Source organism: Lycorma delicatula, chromosome 1 (genome assembly GCF_047948215.1).
Source record: "Lycorma delicatula isolate Av1 chromosome 1, ASM4794821v1, whole genome shotgun sequence".
Taxonomy (NCBI): domain Eukaryota; kingdom Metazoa; phylum Arthropoda; class Insecta; order Hemiptera; family Fulgoridae; genus Lycorma; species Lycorma delicatula.
Window position 1 is genome coordinate 108,651,021 of NC_134455.1, and position 27,543 is coordinate 108,678,563.

Below are 27,543 nucleotides of genomic sequence, written 5' to 3' on the forward strand. Positions count from 1 at the left end.
TCCCGTTATCAATGATGATAATACTAAAAATTCCAAAACAAAAGAACATAATTTTATTCAGCAGAATATGAACAAGAAAAGTAAAGAATAAATGCCACTAACTTAAACAAATTAGTTTAAGTTAGTAAGGAGTCTTCACTCCTAAATTGCAAAGAATCAACAGAACTCCTAAACTTCAACACCAACATCCCAATAACAACATCAACCCTCCTGCAATAAAAGAAGTCTACCAAGCACTAGGTGAGATAAAGAATTACAAAGCAGTGGAGAAGAAAGATGTTTTAGATGTTGGTCTTTCGGCCACGTCTCTGCGACCTGCAAGGGTGTGGACCGTTCGCAACTGTGCTACGGGTGTGGAAAAGCGGGTCATCACAGAGCACAATGTAAAGACCTGACAACGTGCATGCTATGTGGTAAGGAGGGCCACAGGACCGGTCGGTGTTCTGTTGCAAAATAAGATTTCTACAAATCAATTGCAATAGGAGCCGACAGTCATTGGTTTTATCGTGGGACACCGCTTTGACGGAGCGTTCAGACATCATTTTTGTGTCGGAACCTCCTTATGATCTCACTTCTGGAACAGGATAGCTAGTGGATGCGACAACGACAGCAGCTATTGGTTTTCCGGTGTCTGGGATCCCTATAATTAGCAGTGGCAGCAGTGACGGTTTTATATGGGCCGACCTCGGTGAAATCGTAGTATTTTCTTGCTACAATTCTCCAAATGCGGGAATAGATAATTTTGTAGTATTCCTAGAAAATCTTGCAGGAGAGGTTATGAGGCATAGAGGTCGTAAAGTCTTAATCCCTGGAGACTTTAACGCCAAAAGTCCCGAATTTGCGGGAACTGTAAACAGTCTAAGAGGGCGTCACCTGAGTGAGTATGTTAATACACTAGGGCTGACTTGTATAAACGGTGAAGATATGACGTTCCGTAGACGAATGTCGTGTTCGGCAATAGATTTAGCCTTTACAAGGAGTACTAATATTAACGACTTCTTTGATTGGAGGATTATTAATAAAGAGAGTTTATCGGACCATCTATTTATAGCATTCGAGTCCCGATCCAGGGAAATTTGTGTAATGTCGGGAAGGCTGATCGTCTCCAAAAAAGGATGCTTACGGTTTAGGGACAGAATAATCCTAAGACTTGCTGGCGATATGTCCCCCGAAGATTTTGTGGAACAAGTTCAAGAGGAATGCGGAAAAGCGGGGGTCTTAGTTTATCCCCGGAGGCAGCAACATGCTTACTGGTGGTCGCCTGATTTGGAACAACTACGGAAGGCAGCATGGAAAGCAAGAAGAGCCTACCAAAGATCGGGTAGGCAGAATGCTAGATTAAGGGATGCTGCGCGTGAGGTATACGTGGAAGCAAGGCATGCATCAATTAAAAGGGCTAAAGCCAGTTGCTGGAAGTGACTGTGTCAAGATATAGATGCTGATCCATGGGGCAGGGGTTTTAAAATTGTTACCAACAAGTTAGGGAAGAGATTACCTGCCTTAACAGACGATAAGATCCATCGTGTTGTTAAGGAATTATTTCCTCAGCAAGCGGATCCTATTCGGGAAGAGATTGTGGATAATAGCTTTGAACTTCTTGACGCTAGTGAGCTATTAATGGCGGTGAAAAGACTGAAGCTACATAAGGGACTCGGGCCAGATGGCATTCCAGCCGAGATAATCAGAATATTAGCAGAGAGGATGCCTGCAGAGCTTCTTAATATCATGAATAAGATCCTGAGAGATGGTTGTATTCCAATGCAATGGAAAGAGTCCAGGTTGGCCCTTATCAAGAAACCGGGGACCGATGACTTACAAGTAGCATATAGACCTATATGCATGATTAATAACATCTGCAAACTCCTAGAGAGATTGTTGGAATTGCGGCTGAAAAATGCGATTGAAGAACATGGTGGCCTTTCTAACGCACAATTTGGTTTCCGTAAGGGGCGTTCTACGGTGGGTGCTGTTAAGACAGTTATGCGTCTGGTGAACGAAGCGGCATCGGGTACTTGGCGCACCAGGAAGATACCAATTGTGATATTGCTTGATATGAGCAATGCTTTTAATTCGCTGAAATGGGATGCGATCCTACAAGCGTTGAGAGATAAGGATATTCCTGGATACCTAAGAAGAATTATCCAGAATTACCTGCAGGATAGGTTTGTTGTTTGTCACCAGTGTAGATCCTGCTTCCGCTTCAAAGTGACGTGTGGAGTGCCTCAAGGCTCTGTCTTGTGGCCACTCCTTTGGAATCTGGTCTATGACGGAATTCTCGGGCTGAGTTATCCTCTGGGTGTTTTCCCAGTGGCTTTTGCTGACGACCTGGCCTTGGTTTTTACTGGAAAAACTGAAGTAGAGGTATCGGAGAAGGCAAACGCAGCGATACGAATGGCAGAAGTCTGGATGTCTACTAAAGGCTTAAAACTGTCGCATGGTAAAACAAAATACGTAGTCATGACAGGTCGTAGGAGAATATCTGACATCCTAATTCGAGTAGGGGGTAATCTTGTCCAGCAACAGACCTCAGCCAAATATTTAGGGATCTGGCTTGACAAGAGGAGGAGTTTTACGGCACACGTGAATGAAATACGTAAACGAGCTGAATGCACGGTCAAAAATCTTAGCAGATTACTCGGTAATATGACAGGATCCAGAACTGCGAAGCGTAAGATTTACGCTCACGTAGTTAATTCCATCTTACTTTACGGTATACAAGTCTGGGAAAGAGCTTTGCGTGCCGACAAGAACAGAAGAGCCCTTGAAGGAATTCAACGGCGCATGGGCTTAAGAGTGATATGCGCATATTCTTCAGTCTCCACCGAGGCAGTACTCGTAATTGCAGGAGTTCCTCCGCTTAAACAACTGGCGGAGATGCGAGTGAGTATAGCATGTGGACAACCTTCTAAAGAAGCATATGAAGAGATGCTGCGTAATTGGCAACATCGTTGGGATGTAGCTAACACGATACGATGGACACATCGTTTGATACCTTTGATCCGACCATGGATAGAAAGTTAGTTCGGGGACATAAATTACTGGATAACGCAATTTTTTACAGGGCATGGGTCGTTCAGGTCCTATTTATGTGCGAGACTAAGGGTAGATAACAACAACTGTCCTTACTGTGGGGCTTATGATTCCACTGAACATGTAGTATTTGAATGTAACCGTTGGACTGAAAGCAGGCAATTCTGTGTAAGACGTATAGGGCCATTATCTACGGAGAATGTGGTGGATAAAAGGCTACTTAACGAGGATAACTTTAATGTGATCTCGTCGTTTATAACCGCAGTTATAAAGAAGAAAGATGAGGAAGCTCGTCAAGAAGAAACCGCTCGCTGATGACGGCTTGTGTAGGTGGAAATTCCACCTACGAAATAAAAGAGCTAACCGGTGAACTGACCTGCCGTGCCGGACATACAGCCGGCGGGCGGGGAGGCGAGCTAGAGTAAAGGACACTCCTCTGGTGCGAGTCAAACTTGATTGTAGATCCGTTCCAGAGGAGTAGGTGGGAATATATAAATAAAAAAAAAAAAAAAAAAAAAAAAAAAAAAAAAAAAAAAAAAAAAAGCAGTGAAGAAGTAAAGATCTGGAAACATACAGGAAGATTAGCAAAAATTGCCCTTCATCAACGGCTTGTCAACATCTGGATCAAAGAAAAACTACCAGAACAAGTACGACAGCCCTCATTCATCTGCTACACAAAAAAAGGGGACAAAACAGACTTAATAATTATAGAAAAATCTCATTCCTAGACACAACATACAAAATTCTTTCATGATCAATTCACATGAGAAAGAAGTGGAGAATACCTGGGAGGTTTCATATCCTGGAGGAGCTGTCCAGACCAGATCATAAGTCTCAAGCTAATAATGGATTACAACAGGAAAAGAAACAGAGACATGGTGATAACATTTATAGACTTCAAGAAAGTTTATGACTGCATCCACAGAGAATCCCTACTAAAAATTCTATGAAACCTCAAACTACATCCCAAATTAATAAAGATGGTAAAATTGACCCTTACAAACACTAGTCAAAATTGAAATTCAGAGGCAAACTCTCAGAACCATTTCAGATCAAAATAGGACTGTGCCAAAACGATGACTCTCATTACAATTGAACTGCGCTCTGGAAAAGGTAATGAGAGAATGGCTCAAAAAATGCCCCAGAAATAAAAATAGGTCAGAAAATCAAAACAAACTGCCATGGTTTCTCTGACATCTTGGCACTGCCAGCAAACGACATTGACAAAGATAAAATATATATAAGAAACTTTTTACAACATTACAAATAAAATTTGCTTCAAAATATCATTTGAAAAGACAGAAATTATGCTTCAAAAACAACACAATTAAAAGAATAAAACATAAATTGTAATAAAATCAAAATAGTAAGCCAATTTAAATACCTCAGAGGCATAATAACAAACAACCTAAACAAAAAAACCTCGATCCAAATAAGAAGAAACAAACTAGCTAAAGCTCAAAAATTAACCTGGTACTCTTACAATAAAAAGAGTCTGACAATAAACACAAAAATAAGACAGTACAACACAGATATAAAATCAGAAGCTACTTATGCAGCAGAAACACTCTTCCACCTGAACAAACAACCAGACAGACAAGACACCAGAAAATCGAAAAAAAAAATTGGAACAACCAACATCAATAAAATGTACCAGGAAGATGGGTAGTGATGGTTGTGCCCAACAAAGTCATGTATAAAGAATTAGTACCAATCACTGATACCATGCGTAAAAAAAGACTAGGATTCTTTGGACATATCATGAGGATGCAAGATTCAAGACTTCTGAAACAGCTAGTACAGTACAAACTTGACTCTAAAAACACCAAGGGGCAACTCAGTTGAAGTGACCCAAGGGTGGTAGAGCTTGACCAATTAAAAAAAAAATTGAAACTTACCCACTTGTTTCCTGCATGTCTCAGGACCTTAAACTTTTAAAATTTTTTATTTAAGCAATTTACCTGTGGTGACCATTTTGTTGTGGTGCGCATAACTATTTCTGTTATTGTAAGGGTTTACAGAAAATATCACAACTAAAAAAACTATTGATCCTGAAAGGATGAAGCAAAAAACAATTGATTCATATTTTCTCAAGGAAAAAGATTGGTCCAGTGGTTTATTTACCCATCTCTCTTCTTTCTATGAGAAAATTGCCAATAAAGTTAAACATGAAAAACTGTGAAATTTCATTTTTGGTAATTTTTTTAGGAGGTAGGGATGGCATAAACAGTTTGGATTTTACCTGTAGGCATATGTTAATAGTTTTACGATAAATAATATTAATGGTGATCTACTTACTCCTAAATTTGTATGAATTTTTGAAAACTAATTTTTTTTTTAATTCAAATTTTGGCTTCAAATAACTCTGATGGGGCTGGTAATAAAAATCTCAAAATATGCACAACTTACAGTGTTTTGTAGATGTTTATGGCAAATAAAAACGTTTTTTCTGTATTGTGTTTTTTTTTTGTCTTCAGTCATTTGATGATGCAGCTCTCCAAGATTTCCTATCTAGTGCTAGTCGTTTCATTTCAGTATACCCTCTACATCCTACATCCCCAACAATTTGTTTTACATACTCCAAACGTGGCCTGCCTACACAATTTTTCCCTTCTACCTGTCCTTCCAATATTAAAGCGACTATTCCAGGATGCCTTAGTATGTGGCCTATAAGTCTGTCTCTTCTTTTAACTATATTTTTCCAAATGCTTCTTACTTCATCTATTTGCCGCAATACCTCTTCATTTGTCACTTGATCCACCCATCTGATTTTTAACATTCTCCTATAGCACCGCATTTCAAAAGCTTCTAATCTTTTCTTCTCAGATACTCCGATTGTCCAAGTTTCACTTCCATATAAAGCGACACTCCAAACATACACTTTCAAAACTCTTTTCCTGACATTTAAATTAATTTTTGATGTAAACAAATTATATTTCTTACTGAAGGCTCGTTTAGCTTGTGCTATTCGGCATTTTATATCGCTCCTGCTTCGTCCATCTTTAGTAATTTTACTTCCCAAATAACAAAATTCTTTTACCTCCATGTATTGTACCTTCTGTATTGTACTAATAAAAAAGTTATCTCTCAAAAATTATGAAAAAACTGTTGCAAGCGATACTATTTTTACTCATTAAATTAGTGCTGCAAGTGGGTTTCTTGTCTTCTTGGCACTTTAATATTTTTATACTTATTACTATAGTTGATGTAGGCTTGTTTGAACCATTCAACTGCAGTGTTCATGTTATAAGAGGTGCTTGAAGTCATTTCCAGTCGTCAGGAAAATTTATGTTGCAACATGCTCATTTATGCTTGTAGCATCATTTAGCTCTGCTTACAGAGTGGTCAATCTGATATTAGTCAGTGACCTGTTCACATCTTTACCAAATGTCTCAAATTTTATCATGTGTTTGAAAATGTTTATTAAATAAATAACTTTTATTTAATAATATTATACTTGCAAATTTTAAAATCAGGTAAATTTTTACATTATTTTCAAGTAACTTCACATAAAACAATGGAAGAACAATGTCCCATAGGAATTTATGTGAATAAAGCGTTCATAAAACAGTTTATGGTACAGTGTTAAAAGAAATCGTTAAAATATGTAAATTTAGTAATGAAAACCAACAACTTATTTTTTTACACATTAATTCAGATGTCATTGGTATTTGTAAATATCATAAAAAGGTTTTTGTGAAAATTCAGTCACCTGTATGGACAGTTCTGCTGTGACCCTTTGAGAACTCATTAAAAAAACCAGTTTAGAAAAACTTAAGACAAATAGCATTAGAGCAAGCTCTTCACACATTTTTCCAAATTTAAATTTAGTTCCTGGAAAGTCTCTTTGTGTTAACTGTTTCAAAAGTATTTTTTCTCAGCAGAACAAGAATTATATGAATACCCCACATCACGATACTGAACAATTGGATGCTGCTTGTAGCATTTTGGGTGTATCGCCTCCATCAAATTTGAAAAAATTAAGCATGGATCAAAGGCCATATCAGCATTAAAATTTAAAATAAATAAGGTATCTGAGAAATTAAAAAAATCTTGAATTGTGTTTTGACTCAAAAGTTTCTGTAAATGAAAATTTACCTCAATCTTCTTTACATGAATATGATGATCTTATTTTAAAACTAAAGGAAAAACGTGTTCTTGCTTCTAAATAAGATAAGGATAAAATTATCAGTTTACTTCCCTAATCTTGGACCAAATCTAAACTAACATCAGAGTTCAATGTGCGTTTGGTTAGACTTACTAGAGAATTAGTTAACAAGGAAGGAATTATTCTAACAGAGTTAAGTAAAAGACATAAAATAGGAATTAGTAATGACACAATTAAAGAAAGTTGTTATTTTATGAAGATGACAATAATAGCAGGCTGTGTCCTGGTAAAAGGGATTGTGTTAGCACGCGTATTGATGGTGTCAAAGAGCATAACCAAAAGTGCCTTTCTGGTAAACTTAAACGAATTGTATGTCTCCTTTAAAAGTGAAAACCCTGAGGAAATAAACTGGAAGATCAACGTTCTGCAAATCCATCCAAAATGGTGTATCTTGGCTGGTGCATTCGGGACTCATACAGTTTGTTTCTGCCCCCATCACCAGAACATCAAACTCATGACTGATGTTGCCAAACTTAATGTTGACTATAAGGACTTAGTAGATATCTTTGTTTGTGACAAGGATAACTACAGATATAAGATGAATGTGTGCACCAAATGTACAGGTAAACAGACAGTGTTTGACATGCTTAACTTTTCCAAAAAGTATGATATGTTGCCAGATACAATAATACACAAACAGTTGGGTAACAGCTGATAGGGCAGAGATGATTACTGTTCTTCAGACCAAAGATGAGTTTTTCAAATCATTAGTGGAAAAATTTGAAAAACTGAAAACTCAACATTTCTTGTCAAAATCTAAAGCTCAGTTTTTCAGGAAGAAGAAATCAGTATTAGGTGAAGAAGAATGTTTGGTGTGGGCAGACTTTGCTGAAAACCTTTCATTTCTTGTTCAAGATGAGATACAAAGCGTATTGATGGGTCAATTGGGTCAACAACCAAGCCACAGTTCACCCTTTTGTGTTCTATTTCAAGATAAATAGTATTAAAACACAAAAGCCTTTATATTTTAAGTGACCACTTGAAGTACAATACAGCAAATTTTTTTTGTTTTCAAAAACTTTTAACAGATCATATCAAAGAAGTTCCTAAGAACACTAAAAAACTCACCTATTTTACTGATGGTGCTTCAAGTCGGTATAAAAATAAAAAGAATTTTGCTAATTTGTGTAGTCACAAAAAAGACTTTGACCTTGAAACCGAATGGCCGCTCTTTGGATCATCCCATAGGAAAAACGCCTGTGATGGTGTGGGAGGAACAACAAAATGATATGTGGCAAAGGCCATTAAACAGTCAGATACTAAACACTGATGAAATGTATTCATTCTGTAATCACAAGCTGAAAAACATCATGTATTTTTTGATTATATCAGATGAGATAACTAAGATTTCAGAAACTCTAAAAAAAACGTTTTGACTGCTGTGAAAGAGTTGTTGGTACTAGAAGCTACCACAAGTATGTTCCCATGACAGAAGGCATGGTAAGATATTACTTTACTTCAGACTCCAAGGACTATGAAGACCATCCTGTGTCAAGAAATGTACCACTTTCATTTAAAGAAAAATACCATTGCTTGTGTGTATGACGATCAGTGGTGATGGATAGAAGTGGTAGATAAGCTTCGAAAACGACGATGTGCAATTTCATTTTTTCCACCCAGCTGGACCACATACATCATTTCAAAAGTCCTAACAAGACAAGTGTGGGTACCGATCTGCAAAGTCCTGAGAAAGTTGACATCACTTGAATTAACTACAGTGACTACAGTTCTCATACAATTTCAAGAGAATTATCGCAAGAGATATCATAGCTGTTGGTTAACCACACTAAATAATAAACTTTCATTGCTACAAAACCAAGCTATTTCATTGAAGAATAATTAAAATTTTGCTACAATTTATTTTTCCTTCGATAGTGTTTACAAAAATAAACCAATAAAAAAAAATGAATTCTTGAAAAATATGTAGGCTACTCACTGAAATCTCAGTTAGAGTAAGTTTTACAAGCATTTTTGAGTCAAAATTGTATTAGGTTACTGGTATTGGTTAAATTACAACGTATCATTAATAATTTTAAAAAAACTATTTTAAAAATACTGAAAACATCAACTTTAACAAGGGCTAAATATAAAAAATATATAAAAAATGTAGTGTGCAAAGAAGACAAGAAAACCCTTGGAGCACTTATTTAGTGAGTAAAAATGGTATCACTTGCAACAGGTTTTTCAAGATTATTGAGAAAAAATTATTGTACTTTTTTATTAGTACAATACACAAGAAACTTTTTTATTTGCCATAAACGTCTACAAAAACACAGGAAATTGTGCAAATTTGAGATTTTTATCACCAGTCCCATCAGAGTTATTTGATGCCAAAATTTGAATTTAAAAAAATGAAGTCTTCAAAAATTTATAAAAATTAAGGGGTATGTTTATCACCATTAATATTATTTATGGTAAAACTACTAACATATACCTACACATAAAAAAATAATTCAAACTGTGTATGCCATCCCTGCCTCTTGAAAAAAATTACCTTGGGTGAAATTTCAGTTTTTGTTGTACATGAAAAACTTTTCAACTTTTAAAAATTGGTAATTTTCTCATAGAAAGAAGAGATAGGTAAATAAACCACTGGGCCAATCTTTTACCTTGAAAAAATATATATTGCTTTTTGTTACATTCTTTCAAGACTAATAGTTCTTTATTTATGATTCTTTACGTAAACCCTTATAATCGCAAAAATAGGTGTGTGCACCATGACAAAAATGGCCACCACAGGTAAACTGCTTAAATAAAAAATAAATAAATAGTTTCAAGGTCCTGAAACATGTAGGAAACAAGAGGGTAAGTTTCAATTTTTTTTGAATTGGTCATGCAACCAGCATATGTTTTATTGGGACACTTCAAACAGATTGACCCCAAGATGATGATGCAGATGGATCAGAGAAATAAGAGAGGATCTGAAGGAAATTGGCCTTAAACCAGAAGACACCAGAGATAAGATAAAAATTAAACAAGAACAAAAACACTTGCTTCACAATCAAAAAAAAAAGCTTACAACACAACATTTTAAACACTACAAAGGGAACAAAAATCAGAATGCATGAAAAAGTCTTCGGAGGACCATAAGGCCCAAACAGTCCCAGCCAACAGAATTGGATAATGGACGGACAAAAGTGATCTATGCAGTCATAAAAGATAACAATATAAACAAATTAGTTTTATTTTGTATATAAATGAAGTAAACCCAACCGTATGGGAAAATAATAGTAAAAAGAAATTAATTAATTGCTAATAAAAAAATACCATTTCTGTTCACTTCACTGTAAATGATGTGGACTAACTAAATATAGTCCAGATTATAGGTACAAGTTGGTATACCAACCGACATATAGCTTACAACAGGAAGATCAGTGCCAATGTGACACATGTTTTAATTAAAATGTGCCGTATTAAAAGTAAATTAAAACTAGCAACAATGTTACTATATAAAAATCTTTAAAACTGATTTAAGTTTGTTCTATAATCAATCAATAAAATGTGATACTATATATACGAGGTGTATGAGAAAAGACATTGCCTATCAACAGCACAAGTTTTCTGCTGGCACAAATCATTTTTGGAAGGCCGAGAACACATTGACAATCAACCTCACTCAGGGAGATCTTCAACTTCAAAATCTGACAAAAATGTTGTGCGTATGAGGGTTCTTGTGAGATCAGACTGTCGTTTAACAATAAGGATGATGAGTGAACAGTTAAATTTAAACACTTTCACTGTACATCAAATTTTGATAGATGATTTTGACATGCAAAAGGTTTGTAATTTATGTCAAAAAACCTCACAACAGAACAGAAGGACAATTGAAAAAACGTGTGCATTGATCTTCTTGAGAGGATTGACAATGACCAAGAATTCTTCAATCGTGTGATCACAGGTGATTCATCACCTGTGATTGGATATTTGAGTACAATCCTGAAACAAAGCGGCAAAGTAAGGAGTGGCACTCTCCCTCATCGCCTCGACCAAAATAATGTTGAATGAGCAAATCAAAGATCAAAACAATGCTGATCTGCTTTTTTGATAGTAGGGGTATCGTGCATAAGGAATTTGTTCCTCCAGGAAAAACTGTCAACCAAGTGTTTTATAAAGGTGTCCTTGAAAGGCTCAGGACAAGTGTGATTCACGTGAGACCAGACATTGCAGACAAGTGGATGCTTCATCATGACAATGCCCCATGTCACACGGCCATGTCACGAATTTTCATCATGGAATTTCTGACCTCAAAATGCATTCCTACGGTTCCTCAACCCCCCTATTCACCTGATTTGACTCCTTGTGACTTTTTCCTTTTCCTGAAATTGAAAAATGTCTTAAAAGGATGTCATTTTGGAACTGTGGAGAACATTCAAAATACTGTGACCGACCAGTTAAAAGCCCTAGCAGTCAAAGCCTTCCAGCGCTGCTACCAGAAGTGGGGACGACTCCACTGGTGTATAGCTGCCCAAGGGAACTACATTGAAAGGGATAATATTGTTGTTTGAAAAAAATAAAAAAACTTTGGTAAGTAAAAATTCAGTCTCATTACTTATCTCACACATCTCATGTGTGTATGTGTATATATGTTCAAAACACTGTAAACACAAAAGAAGTGCTTAAAAAACACAATCAAAATGTAGTAAAATCATTATAGCTCAAAAACTAGGTGATCATTTTACATTACAATATTATTGAATTAATAATGTTCTAAATCTTAAGCTATTGTTGTTTAAATAATTAAAGAATCATTATTAATGAAAATATTTATGCAATCTGTACATTATAACACCCATTTCATTAAGATAAAATGCAATACAATCACATCTAGCATCATATTCATTTTCACAAATGTCATCAATAGATGAGTGCAGTAACAACTAGTACTATAGAAAAAAAGAAAATTAGAATTTAAAAAGCAATCATTAAATGTTCAGTAATTTATTCTTATTAAGAAATAAATACCTGTTGAAATATTTTAATTATATAAATGAGTCCTCTTTTTTCCAATTAAAAAGAGAAATGGGATAGTAGCCTTAGATTTAAAATCTAAGATAATTACAATATGGCAAATAACACACTCTTTGCATGATAACAAAGTTAGTGGAGGATTACCTTCTCCATTCAAAAGCAGCACATGTGCATTACAATTTTTGGATGATCTATCACAGCAGGTTTTGCTACCATTTGCAGTCAAGTTCTCAAGGATAACCACTTCCACAATAACCAGAATCATCTAGAATAGCAGGCAGTCAGGTTGGGGAAATTTTATTATATATTATTTTTTATAAGACGATATGTACAACTAATGTAAGATTTAAATGTTTTGTAAAATTAAGTTTTTATTATTACTGAATTCGGATCATAAACTCTTTTTTCACTTAATTAATTTCAGTTGCAACTATTTTCAATAAGCAATAAACCTTTTTTGTCCAGCAACAATTCGTAAACAGTACAGTGCAGGTAATAAAATATATATAACTTAGGCAAGGTTAGATTCTACTAATAATTTCTTCCCTACTGATATTTGTTCCATTAATTTAATAAACAAAAATAACTGAACGTCTAAAGCAATTAAGCAGAAAAATTTAATTACTTACGTGAATTTCCAGCAATGTACATAAGCTTTCAAAAAACTAAATAACACTAAACCTTAACAGAACGTAACACAAACGATGCCGGCTTCCACACAGTTTGCCGGATAAACATAACCTATTTCACATAAAAGAAAGCACCATAAATTTATACGGTGTTTACTTGAAATAAATACAATAATATTTTTTACTTTTAGTTAAAAACAGTAAAAAATAATATTAAAACTATACAATAGATAATTGAATTTTAATAAAAGTAACAAACAAGTTATAACAAATATTAAAGGATAAAAATCAAGAATAAGAGAATTTCTAAACGAAAAAATTAGTAATTACTAAGAGGTGAAGAATTGTTTAATATTTCGAGATTAATTATAGATTACATCCAATTCAAAAGTTTACAATAAATTGGTTTAACAAGGTTGGTCATACGGAATTCCTGTAGAGCGCTGTGTCTACGTTTCCTGTTCTCGTGTATTGGAAGAAGAATGCCTGTAAGTAACATTTTATACATCGAGATTTATCTTTAATCATCTATATTTAAAAAAATATATATATGTTTTTTTTATCGTTACTTTTAATACGTATTCCCAAACTTATTATTGCGTAGTATTAATTTTTTTTCTTTCATGCTACTTTTGATGACATAACCTAATGGAACTAGTTGACACGGATTCTGGTGTTATTCTTTATTAGGATTTCATTAATGTGAATTTTTGTCTATCTGTTGGTTATGGTTAAACTTCAATGTATACCTTTATAAGATCTTAGTTATTTATTCCACTATGTTAAGTATGTTGGCAAGTTTTTTGAAACTAGAATTTTAACTGTTTTCACGAGCATGTCTTTTTCACATCTGTCGGTGTTAAAAACTTTTCTGGAAAAATACATTTTTAAATTAGTCACTGTTGGAATGGGAAAAATCTGTTGTAAATAATATTTAATGCCGTATCAGGTGACAGTGATTATGAGCCTGCCAACTTTCAGGTAAGATTCTGTTCTTTAACAAGTCTTAATGTGAAAATTTCAAGTTAAATGTTTCATTAATCATTAATTACGTTAGCCTGCATTGTTTAAAGACTATCATGTGGTGTGATTCTACAGCAATTTATGTTATTTTTTTGTGTTTTTGTTAGATCAATTTACCTAATGATTGTGTTTACAAACGCTACCTTACATGCAGTCAGAAACTTGCTGTAACCTGCCTTTTCCACTATTATTACATTAGTGATAAAAGATAACCATATTGCTGTTTCATATTCAGAACCTTGTAATTGAATTGAACATCCTTATTGTATCTGAATTTCCAAGTAAAGCATTTTGTCTCTTTTGATATAAATTATAAAACATTAATTGTTATTTTAAATATTAATGCTATCTGTGGTATTTCTAGCTAGTGATGAGTTTTAATACATTGTGCTCCAACTTCCTCCTTGTTGGGGAAGTATAGATGTTTGCTGTGAGAGAGTTCCAGTGATTAGCCACATTTCATTAAAGATATTATATAATAACTAAATACTGATAAGGGGATAGCCATGATGATTCCACCAATATACAGCAAATAAGGCCCACATTAAGAAGAAATTTGACAAATCTTTGTTCTATTTATGGTTGAAATGTTTTTTTTTTATTATTATATTTACCATATGACCTGCAAGTTGCTGAAGCATTTAATCAATAGTCTACATAAAATGTTAATTAACTCTAAGCATAAAAACATGTTGGATGATTTATAGAAATGTTTTATTTTTTGTGATTACCCTCTTCTGTCTTCTGGTAATAATTTCACTAAAGTGTTGTTTGATTTGATTGATATTATAAATTTGTTTCATTTTTTCTGAGTTAGTTTTATCAGACTAATCATTATTTCTCTTTCTTTAAATGTCTTTCCAGCAGACAAATTTTTGTATAATGTATTTTTTTGTTATAGTAACTATATCTATTGCATAAAAAAGAAAAATGTCTTAATAACTTTTATCTACATTATTTTAAATATATAACATTTTTTCAGCCTTCGCAAAGTACAGAATTAGAGAACACTGCTTACCTTTACTTTTTTATGTTCATCAAGATGTTTTTGAGCCTAGCCCATCTTAAGTGATTTGTTTTTTGTTTTTTTTATAAATTCTTTATTAGTTTACATTTACACATTAATTTTAGCTTTTTACATTTTATTTTTGTAAAAATTGTTTGTTAATAAAATTTAAAAACATTTAAAAATTCAGAACAAATATTTGTTCAGTCAAGAGAATGAAAAAGAGTATTGCAATAACTAACTATTAATTTATCAAAATCTTATCGTTATATGCCAACTTACATAATTTTGATTAGAATTTCCCCATCAAATTCTTTTTGTAGATATAAGGCTGAATTTATGTTTATATATATAATTTTTTATTACTATTTTCATATTCAATATTTACTTTTTTGATAATTTCTAAATTATTTTCTAAACTAGTTATATTCTTTCCTTTTCCTGTTTAGCTCCAAAACTAGTTATATTTTGGTTATTATTTGTTGTCAGCTACATTTGAGAAAACTTTTTTTTATTTTTAAATTATCTAAAATGTTGTTTAAATCTATTGCTTAAAGGACCTATTCGTTTTACCTATATATATATATATATATATAATAGTAAGTATATATATTCACTATTAAATATTTTCACTATTTTTATTTTTATGTATGGTTATTAATGTAGTAATTTTTTGTGTTATTGAAAAATTCTGAATTGTGCTTTTTTGAATTTTATATATGTGTGTGTGTGTGTGTGTGTGTGTGTATATATATATATATATATATATATATATATATAAATCGATGACGTACGATATCCATTGTAAATTGTAAAAGATATATATATATATATATATATATATATATATATATATATATATATATATATATCTTTTACAATTGTTGCATTTTATTTTATAAATACCAGAAGAATTGTATTTACTTTTTTATTATAATATTTTTAATTTTTATATGATTATCAGGTTTATATTTTTTATTATATGCATCAATCAAGATTTCATTAATTTTATTTTTATAAGTGTATTTTACATAAATATTTTCACTATTTTTATTTTTATGTATGGTTATTAATGTAGTAATTTTTTGTGTTATTGAAAAATTCTGAATTGTGCTTTTTTGAATTTTATATATGTGTGTGTGTGTGTGTGTGTGTGTATATATATATATATATATATATATAAATCGATGACGTACGATATCCATTTTTTATACTATTTATTTCATTATACAATTCCTGTTTATCCTTTATGTATTTTATTGCTCCATTTATCATGTTTTAAAAATATTAATTTTTTTTTGAGACCAAGGATGATTAGAATTCTTGTTTATAATTTCATTTGAGGTAGGTTTTATGAATACTCCAATTATTTGATTGTTTTTATTTATTTTAATACTTACATCTAAATAATTTATTTTTCTTTTGCTTGTGTTATATTTTTTTTCTGTTAATATAAAATACTCTTGTGCAAATGAAATTATATAAAACTTGATTGATGCATATAATGATAAAAAATATAAACCTGATAATCATATAATAAAGCATTTAAAATATTATAATAAAAAAGTAAAAAATAAATATGATTCTTAGGTATTTATAAAAAAAATGCAAAAATTGTGAAAATATGTATATTGGTTAAAGGTCCCTTAAATATAGATTAATGAACATTTTAGATCATTTAAAAATAACAAAATAGGTTTCTCAGATGTAGCTGATCATTTAATATAACTAGTTTAGAAATAATCAAAAAAGTAAATGTTTGAACATGAAAATAGTGATAAAATTAGAAATTTTAGAAAAACAGCCTTATAAATCTGCGCAGAATTTGATGGGGACATTCTTATTAAAATTATGTAAGTTGGCATATAAAGATAAGATATTGATAAATTATTAGTTACATTTTCATTCTCTGAACAGATGTTTGTTCTGAATTTTTTAAATTTTATTAAACAATTTTTACAAAAATAAAATTAAAATGCTAAAATTAATGTGTAAATGTAAACAGATCAAGAATTTATAATAAATAAAAAAATCACTTGAAGATAGGCTAGGCCCGAAAATGTTTTGAACATAAAAAAGTAAAGGTAAGACTGTTCTCTAATTCTGTACTTTGCGTAGGCTGAAAAAATATATATAGTTATTTAATGTACAGAGGAAAAATAAAAAATTGACTATAGAAAATTTAATCTAAATATTCTAAATATATTTGTTTTTATTTTCAGGCTCAACCAAAAAAGAAGCCAGATTCGGCCAAAAAGCCTCCTAAACAAAAAAAGGAGCCAAAAGACAAAACTAAAAATGTTATGCGTGAAGTTCGGATTCGTAAGTTGTGCCTAAATATCTGCGTGGGTGAATCTGGTGACAGGTTGACCAGAGCAGCTAAGGTATTTTTTATTCTGAAAATTGTTAATTTTTTAATATAAGAGCCAATTGCTCTTTACATTGTCAATTTTTACAGCATTCTCTGGTACATAATTGTAATAAGTGTTCTGAACTTTTCAGCCAGTTGTTTCTAAGATTATGAATTCTTTTATATTATACTGAAATGCTTCAAATAAAATTGATAATTTTTTGCTATTACATTCATTGGTTGATGTGATGATAAAAATACCTTTCAAGATCTATTTCTATTTTCTTTTCAGTTAATTTCTTCTTTGTTTTGCACAGCCATTGAAAATGTAACAACTCTTGTAATGAAAATACCTTGTAAACAAATCTTTATTTAATAGTTTTAAAAATATTTTGTATTCCTTTATAACTTAACATACCAAATCGATGTAGTCATTTGTTGAAACACAAGTGCTGTACAATATTTTGCACTGCATTATAATTCATTACCAGTAACTTTTGTGAATGATGTTGTAGCCCACTCCTCTTTAACCAATTTATATTTTATATATGTTTAAAATAATAGAAAAAGAAATAAATATACAATTATCTGTGAAAGATGTTTATATTTTAAAAATTAAGAAATTATACATAGCAGGTATGGATAAGTTTTATTTAAGAGTAGAATTGAAAAGGTTTTCATGGTGCTATTCTTAAACATATGGTACCACAACATAGCCAAAATAAGTCGTGCTTTAATCAGTAATGGCTATAATATGTTACATGAATATATCTCCCCTTTCCAAGAGCTTTTGGGATCAGTAGTTTTAGTAGGATGGTACAAAAAAGAAAACTAGTATTATTTTCTGTAGGCAAATGGGTTGGCAGTGATGCCTTCTGCTAGGTACATTAACTAGACATTATCTCTGCTTAGTTAGTCAGGTAGCGTTCATGAGAAATCATCACAGCAGATAGAATGATTGTTTTCTTAAGTCCCTCCCAATACTTCCTGCAATTTTGCAATGGCAAACTTTAAGGAGCAACATACTGACATCAAAATTTATCCAGGTAAGAATTTAAAGTGCTTTGCTCTGTTCAGAAGTGACCAAATATCACTTGAAGATGAAACCCATTTTCGTTACCTTCTCATCATCTATAAAAGTGAAAATGTTCATAAAGTGTGTGATGCCATCATGTTTAATTGGCATAAGACATAATCAGTAAATTGGAATAAATGACTGGAATTTCCTGGAGTTAATGCCAAAGAATTCTAACTGAAGATTTGAACATAAAACACGTCATGGTAAAGTTTGTTCCATGATTGCTTTCCGATGACTAGAGGAAGAACCGTCTGACAGTGTCAGGAATTGAAAGAAAAGGCACAAACTTACCTGGAATTTTTGGTCAAAGTCATAGTAGTGGTTGATTCTTGATTTTATGACTATGACCATGAAATGAAACAGCAGTCCAGCCATTGGAAGACAGTATCATTACCCAGATAAAAAAAAAACCAACAAGTGAAGTCTGTGATGGTTTGTTTTTTTTTTGACATCAGAGGGTTTGTTCACGTTAAATTTGTTCCTCAGGACATCACAGTGAACCAACATTACTATCTGCAAATGCTGAAGGGATTGCATGAAGGCAGTAAGAAAAAATGACCTGAATTATGGTAATCAGGAGACTAGACTGGCTGCTTCATCATGACAACACACCTGCTCACACAGTGTTGAAATTCAACCAGATTTTAATGAAAAACAGTATGACAACATTTTCTCACCTTCCCTACTCACTCAGCCTAGCCCTATTCCCAGTCTTCTTCCTATTCCCAAGAATGAAGAAAAACCTAAAGGGAAAGCGTTTTCATTTCAGGACATAGAAGAGCTTAAGAAAAAATTTCTAGAAGTCCAACTGCATTAGTTGAGAAGAATATTAAAAAATGCTTCAAACAGTGGGAAAACCATTGGGACAAGAACATATTATCTAATGGATGGTATTTTGAAGGGGGTTTTATAGTTTTTAAAATGTTAACTTAATTACATTTTTTTTTCTTTACCCCTCTTATAGCCTCTACACATTTACACTTTTGTAAATTATGATGTGTGTCTGTTCTGTTAAAACACTGATTCATCAAAAATTACTTATTAGCTAATATAACCCCAAAAAGAACAAAGAAATAAGTTAAATCTATAAAACTTATGTTTCTAGTACATTTTAATAAAAATTGATTGATTAATGATATTATTGCTTTATCACTTGCAGTATTAAATATTGCCTATAATGCTCCTTTGTTAACGGGATAGATCTAAGGTATGTTTCAAGAGCATTATCTTCTGTTCCTAAGTAAATTCAGAAGAGATAAGTAACTGGTTATTTACTTTTTAAAAAAACTGATTTTGAAAGGTTTTTTTGTTTGTATTTAATTAAAGGCTGGTGTAAAGTAGCCATAATCGTTTTGATCTTTATAAGTAATTGGTGTTAGTATCATACTAACTTGTTTAGCGATTTGTTTTGTATGTTTTTTCTTTTAAATCATTCTCTGCTATTTATGTTTAAATATACAGTAATTCATTCAAAAGTATTATGTAACATCAATCAACTCATCCCTTTCTTATGAATTAAAATTATCAGGAAATTTTTCTCCTGTTAAAAACATGTTATGTACGTAATTGCTTTGTATTCTATTAATTCAGTAACCTATGAGATTGAGATTGGTGAACTCTTATGGAATTTTAATTCTTTATACGTAAAAACATAATTCTGTTTTAGATGTCCTGTGGAAAACAAATTTGATAGGTCTGAATGAAAGAAAAGTCATAACTGTTTAACCCTACAAATGCCCATTAAGAACAAGTCTGTGTTGCCAGCTCAAATTTATAAGTTCTTCGGCCTTCTGATTGTTTCTTTACAACTGCGCTGTAAAATATGAGATCAAATTATTCAGAAAGATTTCATCTTTCAAAATACCTAATTATCAGTAAAATAAGTAAAACGACTGTTCATTAAATGTAGCAATAAACATAAAAATGTATGAAAAACAAAAAAAAATAAAACATTTGTACTGACAGAGATTATCCATTGACTGCAGGAATTTTCCAATATATACATTTTGTTTTTTATGCTTTTTTGTGGTTGTCTGAAGTTAGAAGCAAAAAACTTCTCCCACTACAACATTGAGATCATTACACTATTCACCATTGAAGACAACAAAATACATTTATACATAAAACTAACTTATAGGCTTTTTCAATAGAGTTGCACTATTTACATTTTATTTATATTAGAATAATTTGAAAAATTTATTTATTTTATTTCAGGCATTTTTCTGCCTTTTGTAACCTAATGGGCGGTAATAATGATCTAGTTTTTGCCAACAGTTGCGATGGATTCCTACATTACAACCTGGACACCAAAATGTTGACCTATTTCTTTTAGTTTTTGGACCACATACAATGCACTTTTTTCCTTTCTATCTGGAAGTTTTGCAAAAAAAATGGTTTTGCTCGCTAGATTTTAAGTTTACCAGAGGTCCAGGTCTCAAAGGTACATCATCCTCATTATTACCATAACTATTGCTTCATCAATTAAATTTTGAAACTTTTTTTCCCAGTACCACCTTGTATCATGATTAGCAGCATCATGATAGATTTTTGTCTGATACATCAACACCACCCTTGTTTTTATTGTATGTAAGTATCGTGGATGGTTTTCTTATCTCTGCGAAGTTTAATTTTATATACTTTCATCTTTGCCACTTCAGCAAATGAAAGAATGAGAACGTGTTTTTTTAGTTTTTTTTCTTTCTTTTAAAGCACAAGCTAACAGAGCCCCTTTTCTAAAAAATACTGCTGTTCCCTTAGATTGAAATTTATACTGCGTTAGCTCTTTGGGTAGACCTCTGTAATTAGACCTTACACTCTCTGTCATTATAACTTTCCTTTTATACAACTCTGTTAAAGATACTTTAGTGTAAAAGTTGTCTGTAATGAGGTGATATCCCTTACCTTCTACTTTGCATATCAGTTAAAAATAACATTACAGCATTAGTCATCCCAAGTGGATTTCCAGTATCTGTGCCAGTGTTTTGAATACCAGTATCAATATTTTCTCCTACCTTATTACCTTCACTTGTTAATTCTTTATCAGAATCATCACTATCACTACTAGGTTCAATAGAATAATCTGAAATACCAAAATCACTTCCTTCACAATCTATAAGAGCCAAATCATGATTAGTATTCATTTTCAAAACAAAACTAAGCAGCCTACTAAAGAAAACAACAAAATTACAGTATCCTATTTGAAAAACACATCAAACATTTCTAAATAAAAGACAGTTTAACTTTAAACAAACTGACTGTAAACAAACCAACCAAATTGAGGTTATATTCACAATACTGTATATCCCCTACCACTTGATCAATCGCAGATCAATGGACTCTGTATCATTTTTTCTATTCAAATAATTATTAAAAAAAAGTCAATAGAGAGAATCGCAGACAAGTAAAATTCCTTTTCTAATAGTCAGTTCAGCTGACTTTGGCACCAAAGATCAGTAGATAAAGTCACTTTAAGCGACCCTGGCACTTGTAAGGTTAAAAGAGTAATTTATTCATTTGAAGATGATTCTTTTCTGTACTTAACTATACTGTAGCTTTTAACATTGTTTAATATCTATTGGAAAATTCTCGGATTAAATTTTTTCTCGATATTTTGACCAACACAAAGATAATTATATTTTTTGTTTGAACTGAATGAATTAATTTTTTTTTTTTAATCCATAGCATAATAAGTTCTCTGTATTTCAAACGTCAAGTATAGAATTTGTATAAGATAGCCACACTTACCACAAATGAATCATAAAAGAAATTGGTCAGCATTTCTGTAATTGATGCTTAATTCCATTTAATCTGATAAAAAGTTTTTCTATTTTTGTTCATTCAGTGTAGTAATGCAGAATGTCTTCGGTAACTTGTAAGTGTTGATGTAATTATTTGTAATATTTATTATTTCAGTTCTGAAAAGATTTTATAATCATATCTATCTATTATTCTCAGTCTATAGAAATGTATTTATTTTATTCATGGTTTGTAAAAGGTGTTGGAGCAGTTAACTGGTCAACAGCCTGTGTTTTCAAAAGCTCGTTACACTGTGCGATCGTTTGGTATCAGGCGTAATGAAAAAATAGCTGTACATTGTACAGTAAGAGGTGCTAAAGCAGAGGAAATCCTTGAAAGAGGTTTAAAGGTAAATTCTTTTATCTTTACTTTTTACACACTGTTAAGGAAAAAACGTTTTGTGCACTAGTTAAAGGATGCTGTATTGTGCTAGAGATAAACTTCAGTGTGCTTTATGAATTAAATTTACTGTAAATTATATTTTTTCTTGCATCCTGAATTGTAGTTTAAATTTTGTGTCATTGTGGTGAAAAATGTGCTACGCCAAAGGTGTTTTAATTAATTGAATTTTGTATGTATATTTTACAATCAAAGGGTTCAGAGATTTGTTGCTGATCCAGACATAACAATATAGATTTATTTAACATGTTTACAGTTTATGTATAGGGTACAACAGAAGATAAAAACTAACATAATTCTTTAAGAGGAAGCAGCTTTACTAATTAATTATTAATATCAGATATTTTTCACACATAGTGGCTGTAAGGCTAGGTAATGTAGAAAAAAATTATATTCCTCTTAACTTCATAAATTACTGTCTTGCGTATGTATATAAAGGAAACGTTAACCAGTATAAAAAGTAATAAATTTTTATATATGTGCTAATATTTTATAAATACATTGAAAAGAAAAAAGTACTGCAGAGTTGCTGTTTAGGTATATTTTTTTTGTCTTCAGTCATTTGACTGGTTTAATGCAGCTCTCCAAGATTCCCTATCTAGTGCTAGTCGTGTCATTTCAGTATACCCTCTACATCCTACATCCCTAACAATTTGTTTTACATATTCCAAACGTGGTCTACGTACACAATTTTTCCCTTAACATTCTCCTATAGCACCACATTTCAAAAGCTTCTAATCTTCTCTTCTCAGATACACCGATTGTCCAAGTTTCACTTCCATATAAAGCGACACTCCAAACATACACTTTCAAAAATCTTTTCCTTACATTTAAATTAATTTTTGATGTAAACAAATTATATTTCTGACTGAAGGCTCGTTTCGTTTGTGCTATTCAGCATTTTATATCGCTCCTGCTTCGTCCATCTTTAGTAATTCTACTTACCAAATAACAAAATTCTTCTACCTCCATAATATTTTCTCCTCCTATTTTCACATTCAGTGGTCCATCTTTGTTATTTCTACTACATTTCATTACTTTTGTTTTGTTCTTGTTTATTTTCATGCGATAGTTCTTGCGTAGGACTTCATATATGCCATTCATTGTTTCTTCTAAATCCTTTTTACTCTCGGCTAGAATTACTATATCATCAGCAAATCGTAGCATCTTTATCTTTTCACCTTGTACTGTTACTCCGAATCTAAATTGTTCTTTAACATCATTAACTGCTAGTTCCATGTAAAGATTAAAAAGTAATGGGGATAGGGAATATCCTTGTCAGACTCCATTTCTTATTACGGCTTCTTTCTTATGTTCTTCAATTGTTACTGTTGCTGTTTGGTTCATGTACATGTTAGCAATTGTTCTTCTATCTCTGTATTTGAACCCTAACTTTTTTAAAATGCTGAACATTTTATTCCAGTCTACGTTATCGAATGCCTTTTCTAGGTCTATAAACGCCAAGCATGTTGGTTTGTTTTTCTTTAATCTGAGGCCTAAAATTGCTTCCCTTGTCCATATACTTTTCCTGAAACCAAATTGGTCTTCTCCTAACACTTCTTCCACTCTCCTCTCATTTCTTCTGTATAGAATTCTAGTTAAGATTTTTGATGCACGACTAGTTAAACTAATTGTTCTGTATTCTTCACATTTATCTGCCCCTGCTTTCTTTGGTATCATTACTATAACACCTTTTTTTGAAGTCTGACTGGAATTCCCCTTTTTCATAAATATTACACACCAGTTTGTATAATCTATCAATCGCTTCCTCACCTCCACTGCGCAGTAATTCCACAGGTATTCCGTCTATTCCAGGAGCCTTCCTGCCATTTAAATCTTTTAATGCTCTCTTAAATTTAGATCTCAGTATTGTTTCTCCCATTTCATCCTCCTCAACTTCCTCTTCTTCCTCTATAACACCATTTTCTAATTCATTTCCTCCGTATAACTCTTCAATATATTCCATCCATCTATCGACTTTACCTTTCGTATTATATATTGGTGTACCATCTTTGTTTAACACATTATTAGATTTTAATTTATGTACCCCAAAATTTTCCTTAACTTTCCTGTATGCTCCGTCTATTTTACCAATGTTTATTTCTCTTTCCACTTCTGAACACTTTTCTTTAATCCACTCTTCTTTCGCCAGTTTGCACTTCCTGTTTATAGCATTTCTTAATTGCCGATAGTTCCTTTTACTTTCTTCATCACTATCATTCTTATATTTTCTACGTTCTTCCATCAGCTGTAATATATCGTCTGAAACCCAAGGTTTTCTACCAGTTCTCTTTATTCCGCCTAAGTTTGCTTCTGCTGATTTAAGAATTTCCTTTTTAACATTCTCCCATTCTTCTTCTACATTTTCTACTTTATCTTTTTTACTCAGATCTCTTGCGATGTCCTCCTCAAAAATCTTCTTTACCTCCTCTTCCTCAAGCTTCTCTAAATTCCGCCGATTCATCTGACACCTTTTCTTCAGGTTTTTAAACCCCAATCTACATTTCATTATCACCAAATTATGGTCGCTATCAATGTCTGCTCCAGGGTAAGTTTTGCAGTCAACGAGTTGATTTCTAAATCTTTGCTTAACCATGATATAATCTATCTGATACCTTGCAGTATCGCCTGGCTTTTTCCAAGTGTATATTCTGCTATTATGATTTTTAAATTGGGTGTTGGCAATTACTAAATTATACTTCGTGCAAAACTCTATAAGTCGGTCCCCTCTTTCACTCCTTTTGCCCAGCCCGTATTCACCCACTATATTTCCTTCCTTGCCTTTTCCAATGCTTGCATTCCAATCTCCAACTATTATTAAATTTTCATCTCCTTTTACGTGTTTAATTGCTTCATCAATCTCTTCGTATACACACTCTACCTCATCATCATCATCATGGGCGCTTGTAGGCATATAGACGTTAACAATCGTTGTCGGTTTAGGTTTAAATTTTATCCTTACTACAATGATTCTATCGCTGTGCGTCTTGAAATACTCCACTCTCCTCCCTATCTTCTTGTTCATCACGAAACCTACTCCTGCCTGCCCATTATTTGACGCTGAGTTAATTACTCTAAAATCACCTGACCTAATGTAGCCTTCCTCTTCCCACCGAACCTCACTAATTCCTACTATATCCACATTCATCCTATCCATTTCCCTTTTTAAATTTTCTAGCCTACCAACCTTTTTTAAGCTTCTAACATTCCACACTCCGACTCGTAGAATGTTATTTTTTAGTTTTCTGGTGACCCCTTCCTTAGTAGTCCCTACCCGGAGATCCGAACGGGGGACTATTTTACCTCCGGAATAATTTTCCAAGGAAGGCGCCTCCATTATTGTTATGTGAAAATGCAGGTATGTTTAGGTATAAAATAAAATTAAAATAATTTTAGTGGATCTACATATAAATAAAAACATTCATTTTATGTATATGTTAAGTTGGAATTCTAGAATTTTAGAGTTTATATTGTGCAGCTGGTGATAAGTTTCTTTTATTTCCTATCTTTGTGTTATTAGATTGTAAATACATACATATATATATATATATATATATTTTTAGACTGTCTAATGTTATTTATATAGGCATATTGAAAGAAATTGAATTTATTGTTAAACAAAGTTATGGCTAGGTAGCTTGTGTTTATACAATTAGGCCTGGTAATAAACAAAGACTGCCAACAGTTTGGCATTTACTATGGCACTTGGCTATTCAGCCACACGTTAACAGTTAATAATTTGTACTATTGTTGGCAAGCATAAATTCTTTCATAATATGATTACATTCTGCTAATATAAAATATTAGGATCTAAGATAAAGTAAACCAAATGCACTAAAGAAAACATCATTTTCATTTATACATGTTATATTTATTATTTGGCATAAATATGTATCTTATAAATGGGAATGTTGTACATATTTTAAGTAAATTATTCAGTTTGTATTAGTATAAAGGCTGCAACAACAGTGTCAATCCGTATCAAATCACTACGCAGAATTAGAGTTGAAAACGGGGGTTATTTTATTTTTGTAATTTTACATTTATTGGGTGGCAATTTTGCACATTTTTATGTTTTACAAAAACTTTAATAAATTCCTCGTTTTTAAAAGAGGTTCAATTAAAAATGATTAATCTGCATAAAACATATTTTATGTCCACAGCATATTTTGGCCTATACAAGAAGTAGCTTAAAAAACTTAATTGAAAGTCTTAAGTTATAAAAACACAAAATCTGAAGTAAATGTGTAATGGAGAACTTTTTGACTAATCAAACCTCTCCTTTTTTTAGAAACCTAATTATTGTTTAATATCTGCTATATTTGAATTGAGATAAATCAAATAAGAAAACATTATAAAAATCTCAAATTTTCACACTGCCAAAGGCTGATAGTCAGATTTACAACTAAGTCCCGATTCAAGAGCTGCAGTGCAGTTCTCATTTATTTCAGATAACTTGCTGATTGGCTTAACATTGAAGCACAGAAATATCATAAGAATTCTCCTCTTAAATGATTGTGTAATATATGCGTGTTTTGTGTGAAAAGAGTTTTTGATTTTTATGTTTAATTTATTAGGTAAGAGAATATGAATTGAGAAAAGACAACTTCTCAGATACTGGTAACTTTGGATTTGGTATTCAAGAACACATTGACTTGGGTATCAAGTATGACCCTAGCATAGGAATTTACGGTTTAGATTTCTATGTTGTTTTAGGACGTCCTGGTAAGTAATAGTGTCACAAGCTTTACTACAACCTTTTTATCAATGTTTAGTTATAAAATAAATTTTCAGGTGTGTAGTAATTATTGATCAAATAGTGTAACCTAAGAATTTTTATTGTATTAAACATATATTCAATAATATATGTCATCTTAAACAATAGTACAATAAATTGTAGGATTAAATCTCAGCACTGAAAAGCTGGTGCTAGTCAAACGGTTATGATCTGAACTTTACTGTAATAATGAAGTTCTCGTTTCAGTCTATCCCATCTGTTAATAGGTCATTATCATTACATTCTTTTCTTAGGTATTAATAGGAGCTATTCAGTTTATTAATGTTTTCAGAGGGAGAGATCTAATTGAAAGCAAAAGC

The 27,543-nt window shown here is 32.0% G+C and overlaps 2 protein-coding genes across 2 annotated transcripts in view; one reads left to right on the plus strand and one right to left on the minus strand.

Moving 5' to 3' along the window:
• LOC142321043 (116 kDa U5 small nuclear ribonucleoprotein component) overlaps nucleotides 1-12,907 on the minus strand; it is an 89,883-nt gene extending 76,976 nt beyond the window's left edge. The window contains exon 1 of the mRNA XM_075359051.1: nucleotides 12,796-12,907. The gene's annotated coding sequence lies outside the window, so the exon portion shown is untranslated. The remainder of the gene's footprint in view (nucleotides 1-12,795) is intronic.
• A 273-nt stretch (nucleotides 12,908-13,180) lies between these two features.
• The window catches only part of RpL11 (ribosomal protein L11), a 29,256-nt gene continuing 14,893 nt past the window's right edge, over nucleotides 13,181-27,543 (plus strand). Inside the window, exons 1-4 of the mRNA XM_075359060.1 lie at nucleotides 13,181-13,283; nucleotides 17,047-17,208; nucleotides 22,247-22,396; nucleotides 27,024-27,171. Coding sequence (XP_075215175.1) covers nucleotides 13,278-13,283; nucleotides 17,047-17,208; nucleotides 22,247-22,396; nucleotides 27,024-27,171 — 466 coding nt within the window. The 5' untranslated portion in view covers nucleotides 13,181-13,277. The remainder of the gene's footprint in view (nucleotides 13,284-17,046; nucleotides 17,209-22,246; nucleotides 22,397-27,023; nucleotides 27,172-27,543) is intronic.